Source organism: Myxocyprinus asiaticus, chromosome 42 (genome assembly GCF_019703515.2).
Source record: "Myxocyprinus asiaticus isolate MX2 ecotype Aquarium Trade chromosome 42, UBuf_Myxa_2, whole genome shotgun sequence".
NCBI lineage: Eukaryota > Metazoa > Chordata > Actinopteri > Cypriniformes > Catostomidae > Myxocyprinus > Myxocyprinus asiaticus.
The window spans coordinates 32,934,403-32,956,270 of record NC_059385.1 but is presented as its reverse complement, the minus strand read 5'-3'; the positions used below and the strand labels follow the sequence as shown (position 1 = coordinate 32,956,270).

The 21,868-nt window shown below is 39.3% G+C and overlaps 1 protein-coding gene across 6 annotated transcripts; it reads right to left on the bottom strand.

Moving 5' to 3' along the window:
• Positions 1-12,402: 12,402 nt before the first annotated feature.
• LOC127432663 (GTP-binding protein Di-Ras2) lies at positions 12,403-20,431 on the bottom strand. 6 transcript variants are annotated; one of them, XM_051684011.1, is made up of 4 exons: positions 19,977-20,431; positions 17,710-17,824; positions 16,470-17,620; positions 14,480-16,327 (listed from the first exon to the last, which is right to left on the bottom strand). In XM_051684011.1, exons 3-4 carry the CDS (start codon positions 16,876-16,878, stop codon positions 16,059-16,061), a joined length of 678 nt encoding a protein of 225 aa, XP_051539971.1. In that variant the 5' UTR covers positions 16,879-17,620; positions 17,710-17,824; positions 19,977-20,431; the 3' UTR covers positions 14,480-16,058. The 6 variants fall into 6 exon arrangements, with proteins under 6 accessions (XP_051539973.1, XP_051539971.1, XP_051539968.1 ...); XM_051684008.1 differs by having other exon boundaries at positions 16,470-17,613; XM_051684007.1 differs by having other exon boundaries at positions 16,470-17,606.
• Positions 20,432-21,868: the final 1,437 nt, after the last annotated feature.

Here is a 21,868-nt window from a genome sequence, read left to right as displayed (position 1 = left end):
GTCGTAATTTTGCTATTTAAATTGTAAATTTATTTTCAAAGCATGGTTGCTTTTTCAAGCAGCTCTGCTATATAATAACCCACATCTCTGATCTTTTTTTTTTTTTTTTTTTGTTTCGAGGAAAACACAAAAAGAGACATTTAAAATTAGATGACACGCATGTTTGTTATCTTTGTCTCTCCCAATGGCAAGAACATGAACCCAGTGCAAACCTGAGCTTCCATAATAATTAGAGCTCGAGTCAGTGCAGATATGATTCATTGAGCTTGATGCAGCAGATATGTTATGTAACACACACACTTTGCATGCACTGCTCTTTGAATTATTGAAATTAGATTAAATCGGGAAAAGCTAATGAGAAAGCCAGCATCATTTATTGACCATAAAGTTGAAAGACGAGCATTTACAGGTAAAAATATAGGCTACTCGCACCCCTATTGCATGCTCTAGTCTAGTGCAGTGTTTCCCAACATTTTTTGCCATGCATAATTTTGTGCATCAGGGAAATTACAGTAAATTTGAACAGACTAATGCTACCGATATCTATTCTAAGATGGTGCTGTGGATGGCAGCCACGGTGTGGAGCTCTCCAATTCTTTTGTTGTTTTTTTTGTTGTTTGTCCTGTGTTTAGTAATCTTTTTCCAATCAGTTTTACCAGGGACGAACTGCTGAACATTCAGCAGCACATACCTGACAATCTTTTCCCAGATTTTGACTATTCGGACCCTTTGCTGGACACTTTTAGTCGGAGGCGCAGCTGTGTTGTTTAAGAAACGCAGGTGAGGGAAATGAGGTGGCACGCTGGTCAAGCTTCGTCAGCGCGGCTTTCGAACAGCGCTGCCGAGTATTCATCTAGCAAATCTCTGCTCTCTTCCTAACAAAACGGACGGACTACATCTCCTAGCCCGTACAAACAAGGACTTTTCAACCTCTGCTGCCTTATGCTTCACAGAAACCTGGCTGAGTGAAGCCATTCATCTGCTCAGAGCAGATCGCATCACGCAGTTAACGGGGAAAACAAGAGGTGGTGGAACATGCTTTTACATCAATAAAAGTTGGTGTACAGATGTATCAACATTAAAGAAGATGTGCTGTCCTAATTTGGAAGCACTCTTTATTAACTGTAAGCCTTTCTACTCGCTCAGGAGTTTTCTTCGTTTATTCTGGTGAGTGTTTATATCCCGCCACACAGGTGCATGAATGCAGCACTGCAACAGCTGGCTGATCAAATCACAGACATGGGACAACAATACCCTGACTCAGTTATTATAATTCTTGGGGATTTTAACAAAGCAAACCTCACACGTGAACTGCCCAAATACAAACAGAACATTACTTGCCCAACCAGAGACAGAAATATACTGGATCAGTGCTACACAACAATAAAGGATGCATATCGCTCCGTCCCTATAGCAGTTTTGCTCTGATCGCTGTCTGGTTCATCTTCCAACTTACAGGCAGAAACTAAATCAGCTAAACCTGTAGTAAAGACTGTAAAGTGATGGACCAAGGAAGCAGAGCTGGAACTACAAACCTGCTTTTACTGCACTGATTGAAGTGTTTTTGAGGCTACAGGCACCAATCTGTACAAGCTCACAGACACTGTGACATATCAGTTTCTGTGAGGATATGTGCATTCCTACTAGGACTTATTTAACATACGACAAACCGTGTTTTACAGCAGAACTCAGGCAGCTTCATCAGGCAAAAGAGGATGCTTTCAGATATGGAGATAAAGTTTGTACAATCAGGACAGGAACACATTGAATAAGGAAATCAGAGTGGCTAAAATAAGCTATTCTGATCAGCTGAAAAAAAAAAGTTTTCTGCTAATGACCCTGCATCATTGTGGAGTGGCCTGAAACAACTTACTAACTACAGCACTCCTACCCCCAACACTGTAGTGGGCCAACAACTGGCTGACGACCTGAATGTGTTCTACTGCAGATTTGAAAGGTCCAATCTCACACCCCACACCCACTCTGACTTTCACTTCACACAAACAGCAACACCTCCTGCAACCCCCCTCCTCCCACATCTGCTATTCAACCTGCACTTAAGATCTGTGAAGAAAAGGTGTGCCGTGTCTTCCGAAAACAAAAGACAAGGAAAGCACAGGGCCCAGATGGTGTTTCACCCACGTGTCTAAAATCCTGTGCTAACCAGCTGGCCCTCATCTTCATACTGATCTTCAATAGATCACTGAAGCAGTATGAAGTTCCATGCTGTTTCAAACGCTCAGTCATCATTCCTGTCCCAAAGAAACCCAAAATCACAGGACTTAATGATACAGACCCATCACTCTGATGTCTGTGGTCATGAAATCATTTGAGAGACTGATGTTGGCCCACCTGAAGTACATTACTGGACCCTTTCTAGATCCCCTTCAATTTGCTTATCAAGCAAACGGGTCTGTGGATGATGCAGTCAACATGGGATTGCATCATATCCTGCAACATCTGGACAGACCAGGGACATATGCAAGGATCCTTTTTGTGGACTTCAGTTTTGCTTTCAACACCATCATCCCAGCTATTCTCCAGACTAAATTACACCAACTCTCTGTTCCCACGTCTATCTGTCAGTGGATCACCAGCTTTCTGACGGACAGGCAGCAGCTAGTGAGACATGGGAAATTCACTTCCAGCACATGTACAATCAGGACTGGTGCCCCCCAGGGATCTGTGCTCTCCCCACTACTGTTCTCCCAGTTTACAAATGACTGCACCACCAAGGACCCCTCTGTCAAGCTCCTGAAGTTTGCAGAAGACACTACTGTCATCGGCCTCATCCAAGATGATGATGAGTCTGTATACAGAAGGGAGGCTGAACGGCTGGCTCACTGGTGTAATCAAAACAACCTGGAGCTGAACATGCTCAAAACGGTGGAACACCCCAACATTGACCCCCCCTCACCATTCTAAAAGGCACTGTGGCAGCAGTGAAGTCATTCAGGTTCCTGGGCACTATCATCTCATAGGACCTGAAATGGGAGACCCACATTGACTCCATTGTAAACAAGGCCCAGCAGAGGTTGTACTACTTTTGCCAGTTGAGGAAGTTCAACCTGCCACAGGCACTGCTGAACAGTTCTACTCCGCAGTCACTGAGCCTGTCTTCTGCACTTCAGTAACTGTCTGGTTTGGTGAAGCTATGAAATCGGATATCAGAAGACTACAAAGGACAGTTCGGACTGCTGAAAGGATTATTGGTTGCCCCCTGCCCTCCCTTCAAGAACTGTACACTTCCAGAGTGAAAAATCACTCTGGACCCCACTCACCCAGCCCATTACCTTTTTGAACTGTTGCCTTCTGGCAGGCGCTACAGAGCACTGAGCACCAGAACCGTCAGGCACAGGACAGTTTTTTCCCCTCAGGCTATCCATCTCATGAACAGTTAAAACTGCCCCACTGAGCAAAAATTAATTTGCAATCATCTGCCATTACATTCCCTTGCTTCTGTATATAACAGGTGTGTGTGTGTGTGTGTGTGGGGGTGTGTGTGTGTGTGTGTGGGTGTGTGTGGGTGTGTGTGTGGGTGGGTGGGTGGGTGGGTGGGGTGGGGTGGGCTCAAGCACATAACTGGTAATCAGAAGCTTGCTGGTTCAATTCCCACAGCCATCACCATTGTGTCCTGGAGCAAGGCACTTAACTCCAGGTTGTGCACTGTAAGTCACTTGGGATAAAAGCGTCTGCCAAATGTGTAAATGTAAATATATATATATATATATATATATATATATATATATATATATACAGGTGCATCTTAATAAATTAGAATGTCGTGGAAAAGTTCATTTATTTCAGTAATTCAACTCAAATTGCGAAACTCATGTATTAAATAAATTCAGTGCACACAGACTGAAGTAGTTTAAGTCTTTGGTTCTTTTAATTGTGATGATTTTGGCTCACATTTAACAAAAACCCACCAATTCACTATCTCAAAAAATTACAATACATCATAAGACCAATAAAAAAACATTTTTAGTGAATTGTTGGCCTTCTGGAAAGTATGTTCATTTACTGTATATGTACTCAGTACTTGGTAGGGGCTCCTTTTGCTTTAATTACTGCCTCAATTCGGCGTGGCATGGAGGTGATCAGTTTGTGGCACTGCTGAGGTGGTATGGAAGCCCAGGTTTCTTTGACAGTGGCCTTCAGCTCATCTGCATTTTTTGGTCTCTTGTTTCTCATTTTCCTCTTGACAATACCCCATAGATTCTCTATGGGGTTCAGGTCTGGTGAGTTTGCTGGCCAGTCAAGCACACCAACACCATGGTCATTTAACCAACTTTTGGTGTTTTTGGCAGTGTTGGCAGCTGCCAAATCCTGCTGGAAAATGAAATCAGCATCTTTAAAAAGCTGGTCAGCAGAAGGAAGCATGAAGTGCTCCAAAAGTTCTTGGTAAACGGGTGCAGTGACTTTGGTTTTCAAAAAACACAATGGACCAACACCAGCAGATGACATTGCACCCCAAATCATCACAGACTGTGGAAACTTAACACTGGACTTCAAGCAACTTGGGCTATGAGCTTCTCCACCCTTCCTCCAGACTCTAGGACCTTGGTTTCCAAATGAAATACAAAACTTGCTCTCATCTGAAAAGAGGACTTTGGAACACTGGGCAACAGTCCAGTTCTTCTTCTCCTTAGCCCAGGTAAGACGCCTCTGACGTTGTCTGTGGTTCAGGAGTGGCTTAACAAGAGGAATACGACAACTGTAGCCAAATTCCTTGACATGTCTGTGTGTGGTGGCTCTTGATGCCTTGACCCCAGCCTCAGTCCATTCCTTGTGAAGTTCACCCAAATTCTTGAATCAATTTTGCTTGACAATCATAAGGCTGCGGTTCTCTCGGTTGGTTGTGCATCTTTTTTTCCACACTTTTTCCTTCCACTCAACATTCTGTTAACATGCTTGGATACAGCACTCTGTGAACAGCCAGCTTCTTTGGCAATGAATGTTTGTGGCTTACCCTCCTTGTGAAGGGTGTCAATGATTGTCTTCTGGACAACTGTCAGATCAGCAGTCTTCCCCATGATTGTGTAGCCTAGTGAACCAAACTGAGAGACCATTTTGAAGGCTCAGGAAACCTTTGCAGGTGTTTTGAGTTGATTAGCTGATTGGCATGTCAACATATTCCAATTTTTTGAGATCGTGAAATGGTGGGTTTTTGTTAAATGTGAGCCAAAATCATCACAATTAAAAGAACCAAAGACTTAAACAACTTCAGTCTGTGTGCATTGAATTTATTTAATACACGAGTTTCGCAATTTGAGTTGAATTACTGAAATAAATGAACTTTTCCACGACATTCTAATTTATTGAGATGCACCTGTATATATATATATATATATATATATATATATATATATATATATATATATATATATATATATATATGTTGGGCCTCATGTATTCAGATAGAAGACAAAAGCAGGCCTAACACAGTCATAAAAACCTAACTCAAGCCCCCACATTCCAAGTCGTAAATTATACTGATAAAAATCGAGCCAAAATCAAACAAAGGGAATCCAAAACAGACTACAAATCCCATGAAGCCTTGCTCACTAAAGGATCGAACTCTCAACTCCTATTGTATGAGGCACACAACAGAACATCCCTCAAACATGACATCATCAGGAGTTGAAATACCTCTGAAATGCTTTCGGGATTTGCTTCCAGCGACTTTGTTCACCGAATATAGACGTAGTTTATCGCTGCTCTCAGGTGCAACCTCGTGGCACAAGGAAGTAACCTCCGACTTGAAACTGTAGCCATACAATCTCCATCTCACTGGACGAGTTGAGATTACTCTGTGTTCAACCGAACACTCTAACGGATCCGAAGGAGACCGCCGAGCAATTCGCATCTTCATCCATTTGCCTACAGAAGTGAAGAGATTAAAGATTTCTCTTCCATCTTCAATCAAGTCGACATTTCTGAGTTCTCCGCCAGCCCGCCGAGAATCAACAGCCGTACCGCCCGCCGACAGAGCGAGGAAACGGCCGCCCGTCATCACCCGAACCTCAAGGAACTGGGTCAGAGTTAAAGGACGGAGGAAAACACATTCTGCCTGTGTCCTCATGCGATTCAAGTAAGAGGTTTACGTCTGGGCAGAGATAGAATATTATAGTGTGTTATTCTTGTGTTTCAAGGTTTTTTGCTTGTACAGTTTACGGACCGCCATGTCCACTCATTATTAATACTCAGGGTATTAATTATCATGAATTTGTTTTGCTGTATTGTGGTCCAACCAAATTGGACTGTTGTGCAATTTCGCCATCGCGGGTGAGACAGATACACTGAGTTCATCCATTAAAGAGTCAAATAACGCGGGACTGTTTACGAGCCGTCCACCGCATCTCTGAGCGATGAACTAACAACTACTTTCTCTCCCACGATCGCAAAATCGGCTTTAGGGCTGTCACTTCTCTCTCTCTCGTACTAACCACACACACACACGCACGCACGTGACCCCTCACAAACATTCTGGCACACATTTTGGCTCGTAGATAGCTTAAATGCTAAAGCCCAGCTTTGTCCCTAAGCTATCGTACAAGCGGATACACGCGGTAACTGGTAGACGCCAGTCGCCATTGACTGGTTTCTCTCCGCCCCATTCGTGGTCACATTCCCTGGCCGGAAGTCTCGCGTGACATACTCTCCATGAGAGTCACGTCCACCATTTTGTGCGGGTCCCTCCTTGCACACACACACACACTGTCACACACACACCTTATGTGTTATAGTATTATTTTTATTTCCATATCTAATCATATCACTGTTTAGTTTGTAGTTGTAAGTCAGAAGTTTATTGACTGCATTGTATTAATTATTAATTGTTATTACTGCATAAATACATTTTGTTTATATTACAAAGAGAAGTGTTTTGGTTTGTTTTGCATACGCCTGTGTCATGCTGACGGGATGTCAGTGCTCGGATTCAAACCTTCATTCATTGTTTTTTTTTTTCCGAAAATTGATATTCTTCGGCTGTCGATTTTCCTAAGAAAACAACCTAATATTGAGACTGTTTTACTATTTGGTTATTAGTCCCTGATTCCAGGGTGGTGCCCCGTCAATGTTAATCCTTATTAATATTCTATTGATTTTTGATAATTGATAATTATCTTTGATGATTGAATTTGAATGATCAATAAGCTAGTGTTAATTTTAATTAATGTTTCATCGATGCTAACATTGATTCTCATCAGTGTTCTATTGATTTTAATAATTAATAATTATCTTTGATAATTATTAATTATTGCTAATAACCAAACTTGCTCCTAAACGTAGCACACTACATTTACTGGAGCCCCATATGAGTTTTTAATGAGTTAGATTCAATTGATTAATTTAAATATTAATTAATAACTACAGAAATAATTATTAATTATTTCTGATAGTAAGACTGATCTAAACAACCAGTAAAGCCTGACATTTTATATATATATATATATATATATATATATATATATATATATATATATATATATATATATATATATATATTGTCCTATTGTGTATTTCTATATATACTTTATTTCCTATTCACGTTTTATTTTTATTATCTCTGTCTTGTATTGTTTGTGCACTGGAAGCTTCTGTCACCAAGACATATTCCTTGTATGTGTAAGCATACTTGGCAATAAAGCTCATTCTGATTCTGATTCTGATTCTTCTATTAATTGTACAAGGGGCCTTTTAACTTAGTACTTAGTTAACTTAGTTAACTATTGTTTAATAAATTTTTCATCATTTTAGTCATTTTGGTAGACAGTACATTATGCTTTCGTTAATATGCATTCAGCCGATAGTCTTAAAGAAACTGTATCGTTTTAGCACTATATAAATACAGTATAGTGCTAAAACGGTACTGTTTCGTTAAGACTACCAACTGAACACATATTAACGAGTCATACGGCAACTTCTTTAGAACTTAATGTTAGTTGTTTTGATCAGCAACTGACTGTAAAAACAGAAAGGATATTAAAAGAGACATTATCAATGACAAATGGATTGCATGATCTCATCTTTGAACATACATTAAACAGAACGAGTCAAACCAGGCCTGGTTATGTGGAAGTGCTTGATGGTGCTAAGCACCCTCAAAACATATGTTAAAGCACCCTCAACTGAGCAACATTGGTGCATTATTGCATCTTCACTTTTTACCTCCACTAAATTCAGAAGCACCCCTTTAGATTTTTATCTGGAACCGGGCCAAACCAAACTTTTAATCTCAATTTCTCAAAACTTTTACATCTCGGTTCTTAATTTCGCATATTAAAGATTGATTATGGGCGTTTAAGAAAAGATATTGACATTGTTCCAATGAAGATTGTGATTAATTATGCATAAAGGCCAGAGCATCAATCTCCATCTGCCAATAGATTGGTGTGATTCTATGCTGGCTTCAAAAATTGTCACTCCTGGGAGTTCCCATAGCATAAGCTACTGTCACAGCTTCTTGTTCCCTTCTTTCAGGGAACCAAGGTTACATTTGTAACTGAGACATTTTTAATACACAGTATATTATAACATTTAAAACCTTTCCACCATTGAACTTCTTGAAACATTATAATGCCTCTTGGTAGCGATATCATTATAGACAGCCCAAAGGAATTTAACATTGTTAAACATATTTAAATTATATCAGTTAACACATTCACTTTGGCAGTCCTAAAATACTGAAACTTAAACTGAAATAAAAACTAAATATACAGAAAAACAAAAACTGAACTAGAAAACAGTGGAAAAAACTAAACTAAAACTAACATGCATAGAGTGAAAATTAATTAAATTAGAAATAAAAACTAAACTATAAAGTAAAACTATAATAATATAACTATTACAAATTATATTTACCCTGCTTGGCAGACATGGTCACTATACACTGACAGATTGATCTCACAGGAAAATCAGCTACAGGATAATGTTTTTATTTTTATTTTATATCGTTCTGTAATTTCTACATTTCCAAACTTGAAGCGAATCTGGAACTACAGCTGTGTGCGTGCCCACTTTAGCGCAATACACTGGAAAAATTCAGAACACGGCAATTTCCATGATCATGTTGGAAAAGAGCTTCTTCAAAAGTTCTTTTGGGTTTCACAGAAAGAATAACAGCATAGGCCTATGAGTTTGTAACGACATGAATAAGTAAATTGTACTGTTACTTTTAACCACTTTATTGTCCTGCTGCCAGTAGTTTATAGCTGTTTATGCTAGTATACTCATAGCCTATTACTAATGCCTGGTGCAGGTAGAGGCCATCAATGCTCATTATTAAAGTGCTTGTGTCAATGACATGATCGTGCTGAGTGCTGGCAGGTGCTCTATTATATCCACTTCACTCTGCTGTAATAAGCTGCGTGGGCTGATGACTCTGAAATGTTTAATACCACAGAAATTCCTCACCCACCCATCAGTATCACTGCCCTGAGTATTCAAAGCATTCATCTGCTGTTTGAATAAGGATACACATAAACGTGGCTGCTGGCATAATGACCTTTGCACAATTGTTCAAGCGCAAAGGGCACTTTGGTTGAGAGAGGGAGAGCAAAATACAGCTAAATGACAAGCTACTACTTCAGACAAGGACAGTGGTATCGGAGATACTCATATAGCACTAGCACACACACTTTTAGTGTATTGTAATCACAGCTGGGAAGTTTCTATTACAACCCTGGAGTTTCTTTTCATGTACAAATGTTGGATACACACATTTAAGTAGTAAAATTAAGTATCTTTATGGATTCATAATCTATCATTTTATTCTAATTATGATTGGATTGTATTAGTGTTTAAATGTAAGTGCAAATGATGCATATGATTGGTAAGTAAAGATGCACACACACATTTACCTAGCTTACCTATCTAAATTAGAACATGCTATAGACTTCTATTGTTTTTATATAAAGCTAATTATAATGACTACTGACCAACCATAAACCAAAACCCTTTTAAAATTTAGATAATTTATGAATCACTGTTCCGTTGAGGTTTTTGTCAAATTTAGCTAATTTCTGAGGAAAAATGATATCCAAAATGATATCCAAGTAAACCCACACATACAGCAGGTGACTTACAATCTTCAAGTGCATTTAAACCATGTGATTCTACATCAAATGCATAATATAATTTATTCTTGTGACTTACAATACAATCATAAATAAAGTTGTAGGCACACATTTAGGCACAAAACTATATTACAATTTCTGTATCAGAACTGGTTTACCAAACAGAAACTGAAGCACTTCCTGTACACACAGTCATCATGAAACATGAAACATATGGCCATCACTTCATTAGTGACATTAGAGATTCTGCTGTTCAACTAAATACCATTTGTAACAGGTCACCAGTACTCTACTATAGTTACTATGCAGTTGTTTTCTTCACTGTAACCAGACTAGTGACTTTCTTTTGTGACAATATAGCACTTGATCTTAGGAAAAAGAAAGCCAATGCAACATAAGCTATAGCTGTAGAGGCAGAAACTACCATTCGAAATTTTAACAAGACCGGTCATGCTAAAATATATACATATAAATGTTATCCATCTCAAAAACTTTCACTAGATATATGTAAACATATGTAGCTGTGACTGAGTATCTGGATAGACAATTTAACAATGTAAACATTTATTCATTACATTGAGTTTAGATATTTTTGTGCCTTGCACCACTGCCAATATATTAAATATTTCTTGCATTTTCATATGTTTTATAATTTGTATAATTCGCATTTCGTCATCAGCACAGTATGTGCGGACAGTTTGTGTATTTGCATGCCATCAGCATATGTGCCTGTTGTTGACTAAAAGAGTAACACAAAGCACTTGTAGTGGGCATGTGTTGAACACATCAGCGTGGGCTCGCAGTCAAAAGAGTATACTTTGAAAGACTGAGCACTCAACTGTGCACAGGATGGACAGTTTATCCTAAAATCTAGAAAAAGATTAGATTTTATGTAAAAAATTTTTTTTTTTTTTTTTTTTTTTTTTACATAAAATCTATGTAAAGATAGATTTGTTCTTTATATACTGTAGATAAAATGTAGCATTTAGCTTATTTTAGTGTACTACTACTTTCTCTTCAGACTACATGTCTTGACCAGTCAGTTGATGTTTGCGATCATGAACTGCCAAAAACCACATTATGTTTTTTATGCTTTAATTTAGTCTCTATGGCACAGCCTGTTCAGTAAGGGGCTGCTATTCGCCATACAACAGTATTGCTTAGTGCAGCTGATTTTATCATGATCATTTCATATAGAAATTCTTTCTAAAATGTTGTTTACAGAATAATCATATTTCTACATTCATAGGTTTCTAATTTATTGATAAAAGAAAGGGGTTTAGTACTGCCATTGGGTTCACGCACGTCAGACTCTGTTTTTACCTGGACTTTCCCTTTATGGTCTACAGAGGGTTAAAAGGGGTTGCCAAGCACTGCTGTTAGCTGCTGAGGTCTAGTGGAAAATTACAAACATATTTAGTATATTTGTCTTGTTTTCTAGAAAATAATAATAATAATCTTAACATACTAAAAACAAGATAAATTTACTTGAAGCAAAAAAATCTAAGCTAATCATAACTTTTTTATATGAAATGACCCTGTATACAAAATTAACATCTAATATTAATGTTTATTATTTATTAATTAATAGTTATATTGATGTAATATTCATTAAATATTAAAATACTTTGTGATTTTGCTTCTCATGTAAATTTACTGAATCTTGTTTTAAAGATGATTCAATATTTTTATTGGAAAACAAGACAAAAATGCTGATTATGAAAATAGTTTTTGCATTGTGTGATAAGCTAGGGCTATTATTTTATTGAAATAATCACTTTATGATCTTTATAATTAGTACAAGATTGGTCCTCAAGGCATTTCTCCACATGAAATTGACTATTAAAGGGACAGTTCACACAAAAATGAAAATGCTCTCATCATTTACTCACCCTCATGCCATCCCAGATGGAGATGAACTTTCTTTCTTCTGCAGAACACAAATTAAGATTTTTTAAGAATATTCCTCACAATGCAAGTGAATGGGTGCCAAAAGTATGAAAGTCCAAAATCCACATAAAGGGAGCATAAAAGTGATCCATACATCTCCAGTGGTTAAATCTATGTGTTCAGACATTATATGATAGGTGTGGGTGAGAAACAGATCAATATTAAATAATGTTTCTCATGAATTCTCCTCCCTATGCATGAAGAATGTGAATCACCAAAAACAGACGGAGAAAGTGAAGGAAAAAGGAATTAAATCTTGAGCTGTTTCTCACCTACACCTATCATATCACTTCAGAAGATAAAGATTTAACCACCAAAGTCGTCTGGAGTACTTTTATGTTGCCCTTATGTGGATTTTGGAGCTTCAAAATTTTGGCACCCATTCACTTGCATTGTATGGACCACAGAGCTGATAAACTCTGCTAAAAAATCTTCGTTTGTGTTCAGCAGATGAAAGAGAGTCATACTCATCTGGGATGGCATGAGGGTGAGTAAATGACTCACCATTTCTGGGTGAACTAACCCTTTAAGACCATTTACGTGACCAACAATTCTCTCACTGGACCCCTGTTCCTGGAACTCTACTATGAATTAGTGTGTGCCCAAAATTCCTCCTCCTTCATGTGTAAACAGTGTTAGCCAGAGTATTAATATCATAAAAAATGCCTGTTTTTGGTTCCCAAACACTCTTTGGTTTTCTCACATGACCACACATTTGCCCTTAAGCTTCTCGGCCCGTTTTTGCTGCTTGTTCTTCTTGCCGTCAATCTGAAGGCTAACAGTCCTGCGTTTCTCCAGGTTTAGAAGCTCTTGAAAGAGCTCCTTCACGTTATGATTGGCCTTAGCTGATGTCTCCATGAAGGCACATTTCCACCTCTTGGCCATGGCCTCTCCATCGCTGCTCTCCACCTCACGACCACTTGTCTCATCGTTCTTGTTGCCAACTAGCATGATGGGTATGTTCTCCACATCCCCCTTGATCAGGCAGACTTGCTCAAAGATGGGCTTGAGCTCCTCCAGGGACTGCTTGCTAGTGATGGAGTAGACCAGGATGAAGGCGTGACCTTTGGAGATGGACAGACGCTGCATGGCAGGAAACTGGTGACTGCCCGTAGTGTCTGTGATCTGCAGTGTGCAGATGCTCTTGTCACAGCTGATCACCTGCCTGTAGGTGTCCTCAATTGTGGGGATGTAGCTCTCGCGAAAGGTCCCCTTAACAAAGCGCAAAACCAGGGAGCTTTTGCCAACCCCACCAGCCCCAAATACAACCACCCGGTAATCGTTGCTTTGCTCTGGCATTGTGCCACACAAAGACCTGGATGGAGGCAAAATTAAATTAACATTTATGAAATACAAGTTGTATGACACTATACAGAGGAAAAATGAACAAATAAATAAATAAACACAAAACTTAAATGTCCCACTTTATCTGTATTTTATTATATGTCTGTAATATATATTTAATATTAATGTTTAGATTATATCATATGCTTTATATGATGACTAATGATTAGAAAATAAACATTTTATTTTATTTTATGATTGACTAGGCATTTTCTTATAATATATACAGTATACCATACATATTAACAAATCAAATCATATTAAATATCTGCAACACTTTACAATAATGTTGTATATGTAACACTTGTTAACATAAACTAACAATTACACTTTAAGCGTTTAATAATCTTGGTTAATGTTAATGTCGACATATACTGATGATTTTTTTTTTATAAAAGTTGCATCTGTAGCATTAGTTAATTTGCTATGAACTAACATGAACTAACAATAAACAATTGTATTTTCATAAATCTAAATCTAAAACAATATTGTTCATTTTTAGTTCATGTCATGATACTTATTTAATGTTAATGAAAAGAGCCTTATTGTAAAGTGTTACCAAACCATATTAAAATTCATGCAACATAATGTATTATGCATCAAATTGAAGCTTTCATATGAAATACGTTTAACAGAAAAAAGGGTCAATGACTGCTGGCCAATGAGACCTCTGCCAGTCTGACATTTGTGCTCCTGGTTTCTGATTAGAGGAACATTGATTCCAGCGGCACCAATATCAAAGGCTCATTAGAGCAGCAGCGTATTTCTCAGTCAGCACATGGATGCAAGCAACAACAGCAGCAACAACAATAACACAAAAAAGCCATTGTAAATATTTTGGAAAATGTTGCTGATGCTTTCATTTCACAATAACTCATGAGGATGCTCTATCGCTGTTGGGTGATGCAGGCAGGATGCACAGAGGGTAATGCAGGCAAGACAAAACCAGCCGCAAACTGTAAGTAGGCCTACATCCCGTACTATTTTTTTAAGATGATGTAATACATTATAATAATAATAATAATAATAATAATAATAATAATAATAATATATATATATATATATATATATATATATATATATATATATATATATATTCCCCTGTATTTATTTAAAAATAATAATGGCAAAAACACGGCTAAAGTACAAATTAGGACAGTTTTGAATTAATGGATTCAGAAACTCACCTAAATGTTGACGTAAAAAGGGGTGGATTTTAAATTCTGTTTGACATGTCGTGTTAGGCGATAGAAATAAGCGGATGTCAGTTGTTTTTCCAGAGGTCTGCGATCGTTCTAAAGATCCATCCGAGGCATGACTGTGAAATTTCAAGGGGCAGCGCTGTTCGTGTGTGCTTTTTTCCTCTCTGTGTGACGTCATGAGAAATTTCAGTGCTGTCACTCCCCCTGCTGCATCACACATGCAACAACACATGCCAGTAACATCTCTTTTTTTTTCAGTGCTTGCACATATTTATGATTCTCAAATATTCTGTTCTTAGTGTGCTTCCAAGGCAACACTATTTTGATATTGCGCAGACATTGAGTTTGTTCTGAACCCTTAACCCTAAATGTTACTGTAAATGTCTGCAATTTAGCCTGAAAACTTGACACCCCAGACATCAATTTTTAGTTTGTACCTTATACTTTCAAATTAAAACTTAATGTAAGAATAAGAAATGTAAGATAAATCTGATTTAGACTATGATTAAACCCCCATGAATTCAAAATAGTTCAAAATCACCCCCCCTTAATTATAATAAGCAATTAATTTATAAAAAAAAAATAAACATGCAAACCAAAACCAGTACAAAGATGTTTATGACAACTGTAATGACAAAAAAATAAATAAATAAAAAAAAATAATAGCATGTCTATATTTTGTTACATGCCTATATAGCCTACATTCAAGGAGTTTTTCTAGCCTTTCATCATTCACCCATCACATAGTGCTGTCTTATGTATGGGGGTTCGGTGGCATGCTCCCCCATGAGAATTATTTTATTTTTTTACAGTGTTATTCTGGTGACTTTTGGAGCAGCATTTTTACATTTTCAAAGCATTTAGACTTGAAGGATTCACATGAAGTTGTTGAAGTTTCTCACAGTGACCTTCAAAAAAGCAGCCATGCAGCTGTTACCGTACCACAGTAAAGGGATTGTAATATTATGGTATATTACAGTATTTTGATAGATACCATAGTATTTACATGATAGGTATCAGAAGTATCTCAGTACTCCCAGTATTTTTATATCATCCATGTAATGAATTCAGACTGGAGGTTGGGTTAGAATCCATTATGCAGAAGAGTTTAATGAACAAATCCAAATCAGAAGGCTCTAACGTGGTCAGAACAACAGGCAGAGGTAGGTAACAGGCAAACAATCCAATAAGGTCAACAAGACAGAAAGGGTAATCCAGAAACGTGAATCCAATAAACAGGCAGAAGATCATAACATGAGGCAGAACGAGAATACACTTGATAAATGCTTGGTAAGGCAGGTGAACTGGCAATACTTCACAATATGGGAGTGTAAATATATGGCTTATCACACACACACACACACACACACACACACACACACACACACACACACACACACACACACACACGGCAAACAGGAAGTGACAGTCCAGAATTCAGGTAAGGGCTTCCTCTGGTGGACGGGAGACCGCTCAGACGTTACAGAATCCCCCCCCACCCGAACACCTCTTGGTGTTCTTCTCTTAGGGCATCCCCTTGGTCTAGGTGCTGGGTGATTAGATGGAACTTGCGGGTCAATGAGGGGTCTAAGATATCTCTGGCGGCTACCCACGATCTCTCCTCTGGTCCGTATCCCTCCCAGTCCACCAAATATTGCATCTGGCCCCCTCTCCTTCTTGAGTCTAGGATTTCTCTGACCAGGTATGCTGGAGCTCCATCAATATCCAAAGGCGGTGGAGGTTCCATTTCTGTGGTTGCAGGGCCAGATGCATGGTGGACCGGTTTTAATGACACATGAAAGGGAGGAAAGAAAAGCAGTAGTTAGCAGGAAGCTCTAGCTTGTAAGTCACAGGATTAATTTGTCTCAGGATACAAAATGGACCTACGTACCTGGGGCTGAGCTTCCTGCAGGGTAGTCACAATCGAAGATCCCTTGAAGACAACCAGACCCTCTGGCCTGGCTGGTAGTTGGGGTGGGGACGTTTCCTACGGTCGGCTTTAATTCGATGAGCCCGGATGGCACGTTGGAGCCTGACATGAGCGCTGACCCACACTTTCTCACTACTCCTGACCCAGTCGTCCACTGCTGGTACTGTTGATGGTTCACCTTACCAAGGGAACATGGATGGTTGGTAGCCCAGAACACATTGGAAGGGAGCGAGTCCTGTGGAGGAATGGGTGAGGGAATTCTGGGCATACTCGGCCCATGGAAGAAAATCACTCCATTTTTCCTGTTCACGGCTGCAGTACGATCTGAGATAGCGACCGATCTCCTGATTGAGTCTCTCCACCTGTCCATTAGCCTGTGGGTGGTAGCCTGAGGTAAGACTGACGTTAATGTCTAGCTGTTTACCGAATGCCTGCCATACTTGAAGTAAACTGGGGACCCCGGTCCAACACAATGTCCTCTGGTATTCCGTAAACTCTGAAAACATGATGAAACAAGGCATTAGCAGTTTCCATAGCTGTAGGGAGACCTTTAAGGGGAACCAGACGACATGACTTTTAAAATCTGTCTATAATACCCAAAACAGTGGTGAAACTGTTAGAACTAGGGAGATCCGTGAAAAAAAATCCAGACAGATGGGAACAGGGTCTCTGTGGAATGGGGAGTGGTTCAAGTAGTCCAGCGGGAAGTTCTCTGGGGTTTTTTGACTGTGCACAGATGGAGCAAGACTTAGACAAAGTTAGTAACATCTTGAATTAAACTCGGCCACCAGAATGAATTAAATAATAGCCTTATAGTTCTTTGGATACTTGGGTGTCCGGTGCTGAGAGACGTATGGACCCACTGGGTGATGCGTTGTCTGAGAGTATGTGGTTTGTATTGTTTGGTAGGGGGACATGCTGTTGGGGTTGGGTCTGTTTGTTGTTCACGCTGAATATCTTCCATAATGTCCCATTGGATGGGGGCGATAATAACTGATGGTGGTAGAATGGAGTCTTGGTGACTAGAGGCGTGTGAAGGGTCATACCTCCTGGAGAGGGCATCTGCTTTGCAGTTTTTGCTGCCGGGTCGATACGCGACTGTGAACTGAAATCTTGTTAAAAACAATGACCACCATGCTTGTCTAAGGTTCAGACGTTTTGCACTCTTAATGTATTCTAAATTCTGGAGAACTGTTATTACCTGGAATGGGTGGGCCGCCCCCTCTAGCCAGTGTCGCCGCTCTTCTAATGCCGCTTTGATGGAGAGAAGCTCCTTGTTGCCCACATCATAGTTCCTCTATGCAGAGGTCAGCTTCCTGGAAAAGAAAGCACATGGATATATTCTGCCTGGTGTGCCGTGTCTTTGTGAGAGAACAGCTCCTATTCCACAGTCAGAAGCATCAACTTCTATAATTAATGGAAGGTTAGGGTCTGGGTGTTTGAGAATAGGGGCTGTCATGAACTTGGTCTTGAGCATTTCAAATGCTGTTTGTGCTGAGTCAGTCCATTGCAACTTCTTGGGTTTACCTTTCAGAAGGGAAGTCAACGGGGCTGCAGTGATACTGTATGAACCGTCTGTAGAACTTTGCAAAACCTAGGAAACTTAGTAATTCCTTGATAGTTGTGGGATATGGCCATTCTGTTACTGCCTTGATCTTTGACATATCTATCTCCACCCGTTGGTGACTGATATTGTATCCAAGGAACATAGTACTGGTGGTATGAAACTCACATTTCTCAGCTTTAACATACAGTTGGTTCTCTTGTAGCCGAGTTAGTACTGTCTTGACATGCTGAATGTGTTGTGCTCTGGTTTGTGAGTAAATAAGGATGTTGTCTCTGTTGGCAATGACACACTGGTTTAAAAGGTCATGGAAAATTTCGTTAATGAAAGACTGGAATACAGCTGGTGAGTTGGCAAGGCCGTATAGCATGACTTGATATTCATAGTGCCCCCTTGTGGTGAGAGGCCGTTTTCCATTCATCTTCTCTGATTCGGACGAGGTTGTATGCGCTTCGGAGGTCTAATTTGGTGAAAATTCGAGCCTCACATAGTTGTTCTAGGGCAGAAGGAACTAGTGGCAGTGCATATTTATACTTGACCATCACTGAATTGAGGTAATGCAGGGTCTGAGACCACCATCCCTCTCCACAAAGAAGAATCCGGCTGCAGCAGAGGACGTGGAAGGGCATATGAAGCCTGAAGTTAATGCCTCCTCAACATAATTTTCCATGTTTCCATGCCTGAGTCTCTGGAAGTGATAGTGGGTGTTCCTTACTTTTAGGAGGAGCTGCATTGGGCAGGAGTTCGATGGCGCAATCCCAAGGACAGTGAGGGGGAATTTGGGTTGCTTTGGTTTTATTAAAAACTTCAGCAAATTCTGCATATTCTTTTGGAATCTTGGTTTGAACTTGAACATCGGGGCTTTCTATGCTGGTGGAGAGACATGACAGAGTGATTCCAGACTGGAAGCAGTTTTGCTGAGAATAACTTGGCCACTTAATGAGTTCACCTTGTGCCCAGGATATGTTGGGATTATGTACAGTTAATCATGGGTGGCCCAGGATGATTGGGTTTGTTGGGGAGGATATTACATAATGAAATCCTTTCAGTGATGAGTTCATGATGGATCAAATTTACAGCTGCCCCAGAATCCACTAATGCTGAAACATAGTGAGGACTACCATTAAAATCTATTGTTAGTGGTAGTTTGAAGCTATTTCTAAAAGGAAATGGAGAAATTCCCTTCTTTGTTGGAGGTCTTGGTTTTATTGGGGCATGCAGCACATTGGTGACCTGAATGTCCGCAGTAGAAACACAGCCTTTTGCACCAACGTCAATGGCGTTCTTCTGATGACAACTTTTTTATATCCTATTTGCTTGGATTCTGGTGGTTCTGGGATTGAATGATTGAATCATGTGATTGGTGGTGAAGAGGCTTGAGACATTTTTGATTGGGGATTATTTCAAATTAAATTATCCATCTTGACCGCCATGTTAATATATTGAGATATGGTAGTGGTTTCATCTCTGCATGCCAATTCTGCTTGTAAATTGTAATTAAGCCCTCACGGAAGACTGACTTTAAAGCAATATCATTCCATCCGCTTTGAGCGGCTAGTGTGCAGAATTGAACAGGGTATTCAGCAGCTGAGTGTTTTCCCTGGTGAAAGTGTAATAGTTGTACAGAAACATCCTGCCCCCCCACCCCCTGCAGGATATTCAAACACTTCTTTAATCTGTTTCAAGAAATACTCAAACAAGGTTTGTACCTGATTGTCCATATCCCAGACAGCTGACTCCCAGTCCAGTGCTTTTCCAGTGAGTAGAGTCATAGTAAATGAATACTTAGTATTTTCCAAATGAAATACATCAGGCTGACTGGAAAAATATATCTGACATTGGCACAAAAACCCCTTGCATTTATCAGCTGAACCATCAAATTTGTCTAGTAAGGCAAATCTTACCGATTCTGTTCTGGTCGGTGGAAGAGATTGAATATAATGAGCCATATGTTCGTTAGTGACACGCAGACAGGCGAGTTGTGTTTGGAATTCTTGTAACATTTCACTCTGGTAGTTAAAGGGTGCTTGAATCTGTGACACTTCTGCTGGATTCAGATCAGGCGAAGTATTCTGTAACAAACTCAGACTGGAGGTCGGGTTAGAATCCATTATGCAGAAGAGTTTAATGAACAAATCCAAATCAGAAGGCTCTAAAGTGGTCAGAACAACAGGCAGAGGTAGGTAACAGGCAAACAATCCAATAAGGTCAACAAGACAGAAAGGGTAATCCAGAAACGTGAATCCAATAAACAGGCAGAAGATCATAACATGAGGCAGAACAAGAATACACTTGATAAACACTTGGTAAGGCAGATAAACTGGCAATACTTCACAATATGGGAGTGTAAATGCATGGCTTATTTACAAGGCAAACAGGAAGTGACATGGCAGGAACTGATGTGGCAGGAAACAGGAAGTGACAGTTCAGAATTCAGGTGAGGGCTCCCTCTGGTGGACGGGAGACCGCTCAGGCATTACAGTCCAAGCATCTGGAACCTTTTGAATGAAACTTAATTTAATTAACACCTTATAAGGACTAGTTATTAAGACTTATTAGGACTATTTACTTATTATAGGACTAGTTATACCAGTCTGACTGTACCCATGAATAGACCACTTTACAGAGTTTGGACAGTGCTAGTGAATTCTTTTTTTCTACTACATAACAGACATTATTTTCCTTTCATCAAGCTCTTAATGATTTAAGTAATCTTTAGGAATATCTGAAGACAAAACATTTTTTTTTCATCAAACATCATTTGAACAGAACATATATTGCACAGGAGGAAAAAGTTATCAATAATTTATCCATAAGTCTTGGAGGTCCAGACTTATAAGCCATGTAAAATGTATTTGCCCATATATTTACAGTGCAGTGCCATATAAGCACAGGTAAGACCACACTGTTAAAGATTTTCTTGTCAAAAAACAGTAAAGAACTGGCAGCAGGGTTGCCAGAAAGTTACTGTAAAATTAATGGTGTCTTGCTGTTGCTGAAATTAACGGCTAGATATTGTTTTAAAGATAAAATATGCAACTGTAATTTAGCAGCATATAGCTGTCAAATTACATACTATCTACTGTTGTTGAAATTAACAGACAAGTTCCCAGCATGCACTGCGGCATGAACAAATAAATTTTAATGTTCAGCTTTTACTTTTTTACATAAAAGTATGTTTGTTAATTGTCACCATTGTTGCATTTTGTACGCTGAGAGTTGAATTCTGTGTGTCTTGTCAACTTGTGTTATGCTGAAAGTTCAAAAACATCAAACACCCAATTTGCTTATCATTTTGCTGAAATATCCTTTACTGTTTTTGCATTTATGTTTTTATGTGTAATGCATCACTATTGCCACATATAGTGCCATCTGCAAGGTAGGATCAGTCATTCAGGTTTTGTCTTCCAAGTAGCACAGTGCAACAACTTGTGTTTTATTGAAACACAAATTGACTGGCTGAAAGAACATAATATAATATCTAGATAGGTACATTTCCTGAAGAAAATGTGAGTGGTGCTTGCCATGGCAAAATTTCTCACCACGATTTCCCACCAACTTCACCAAGTTGAAAGAGGCCACCCCCATGACAGTAGGATGTTCTGGTGCAGAGATATTGGTGTTGTTCTATGGTGGCTAGGGTAACCCATCTGGTTGCTAAGCAGTTTCCAGAGTGATACTTAATGAGGCTCCTTGCTATTCTGAGTGAAATAAATCAACCCGGAAGTCTCTACGACATTCTGATCCTGAGATACCCATATTATTGAATGGAAGACAATGGTGTTTGGTTGCTAGG

Bases quoted from the DNA above. Each gene is read 5' to 3' on its own strand.
- LOC127432663 (XM_051684011.1), bottom strand. From the start codon at position 16,878: ATGGACAGGTGGAGAGACTCAATCAGGAGATCGGTCGCTATCTCAGAT. The intron at 16,328-16,469 runs GTACGTAGGTCC...CTGCAACCACAG, and splicing joins TGCAGGAAGCTCAGCCCCAG to AAATGGAACCTCCACCGCCT.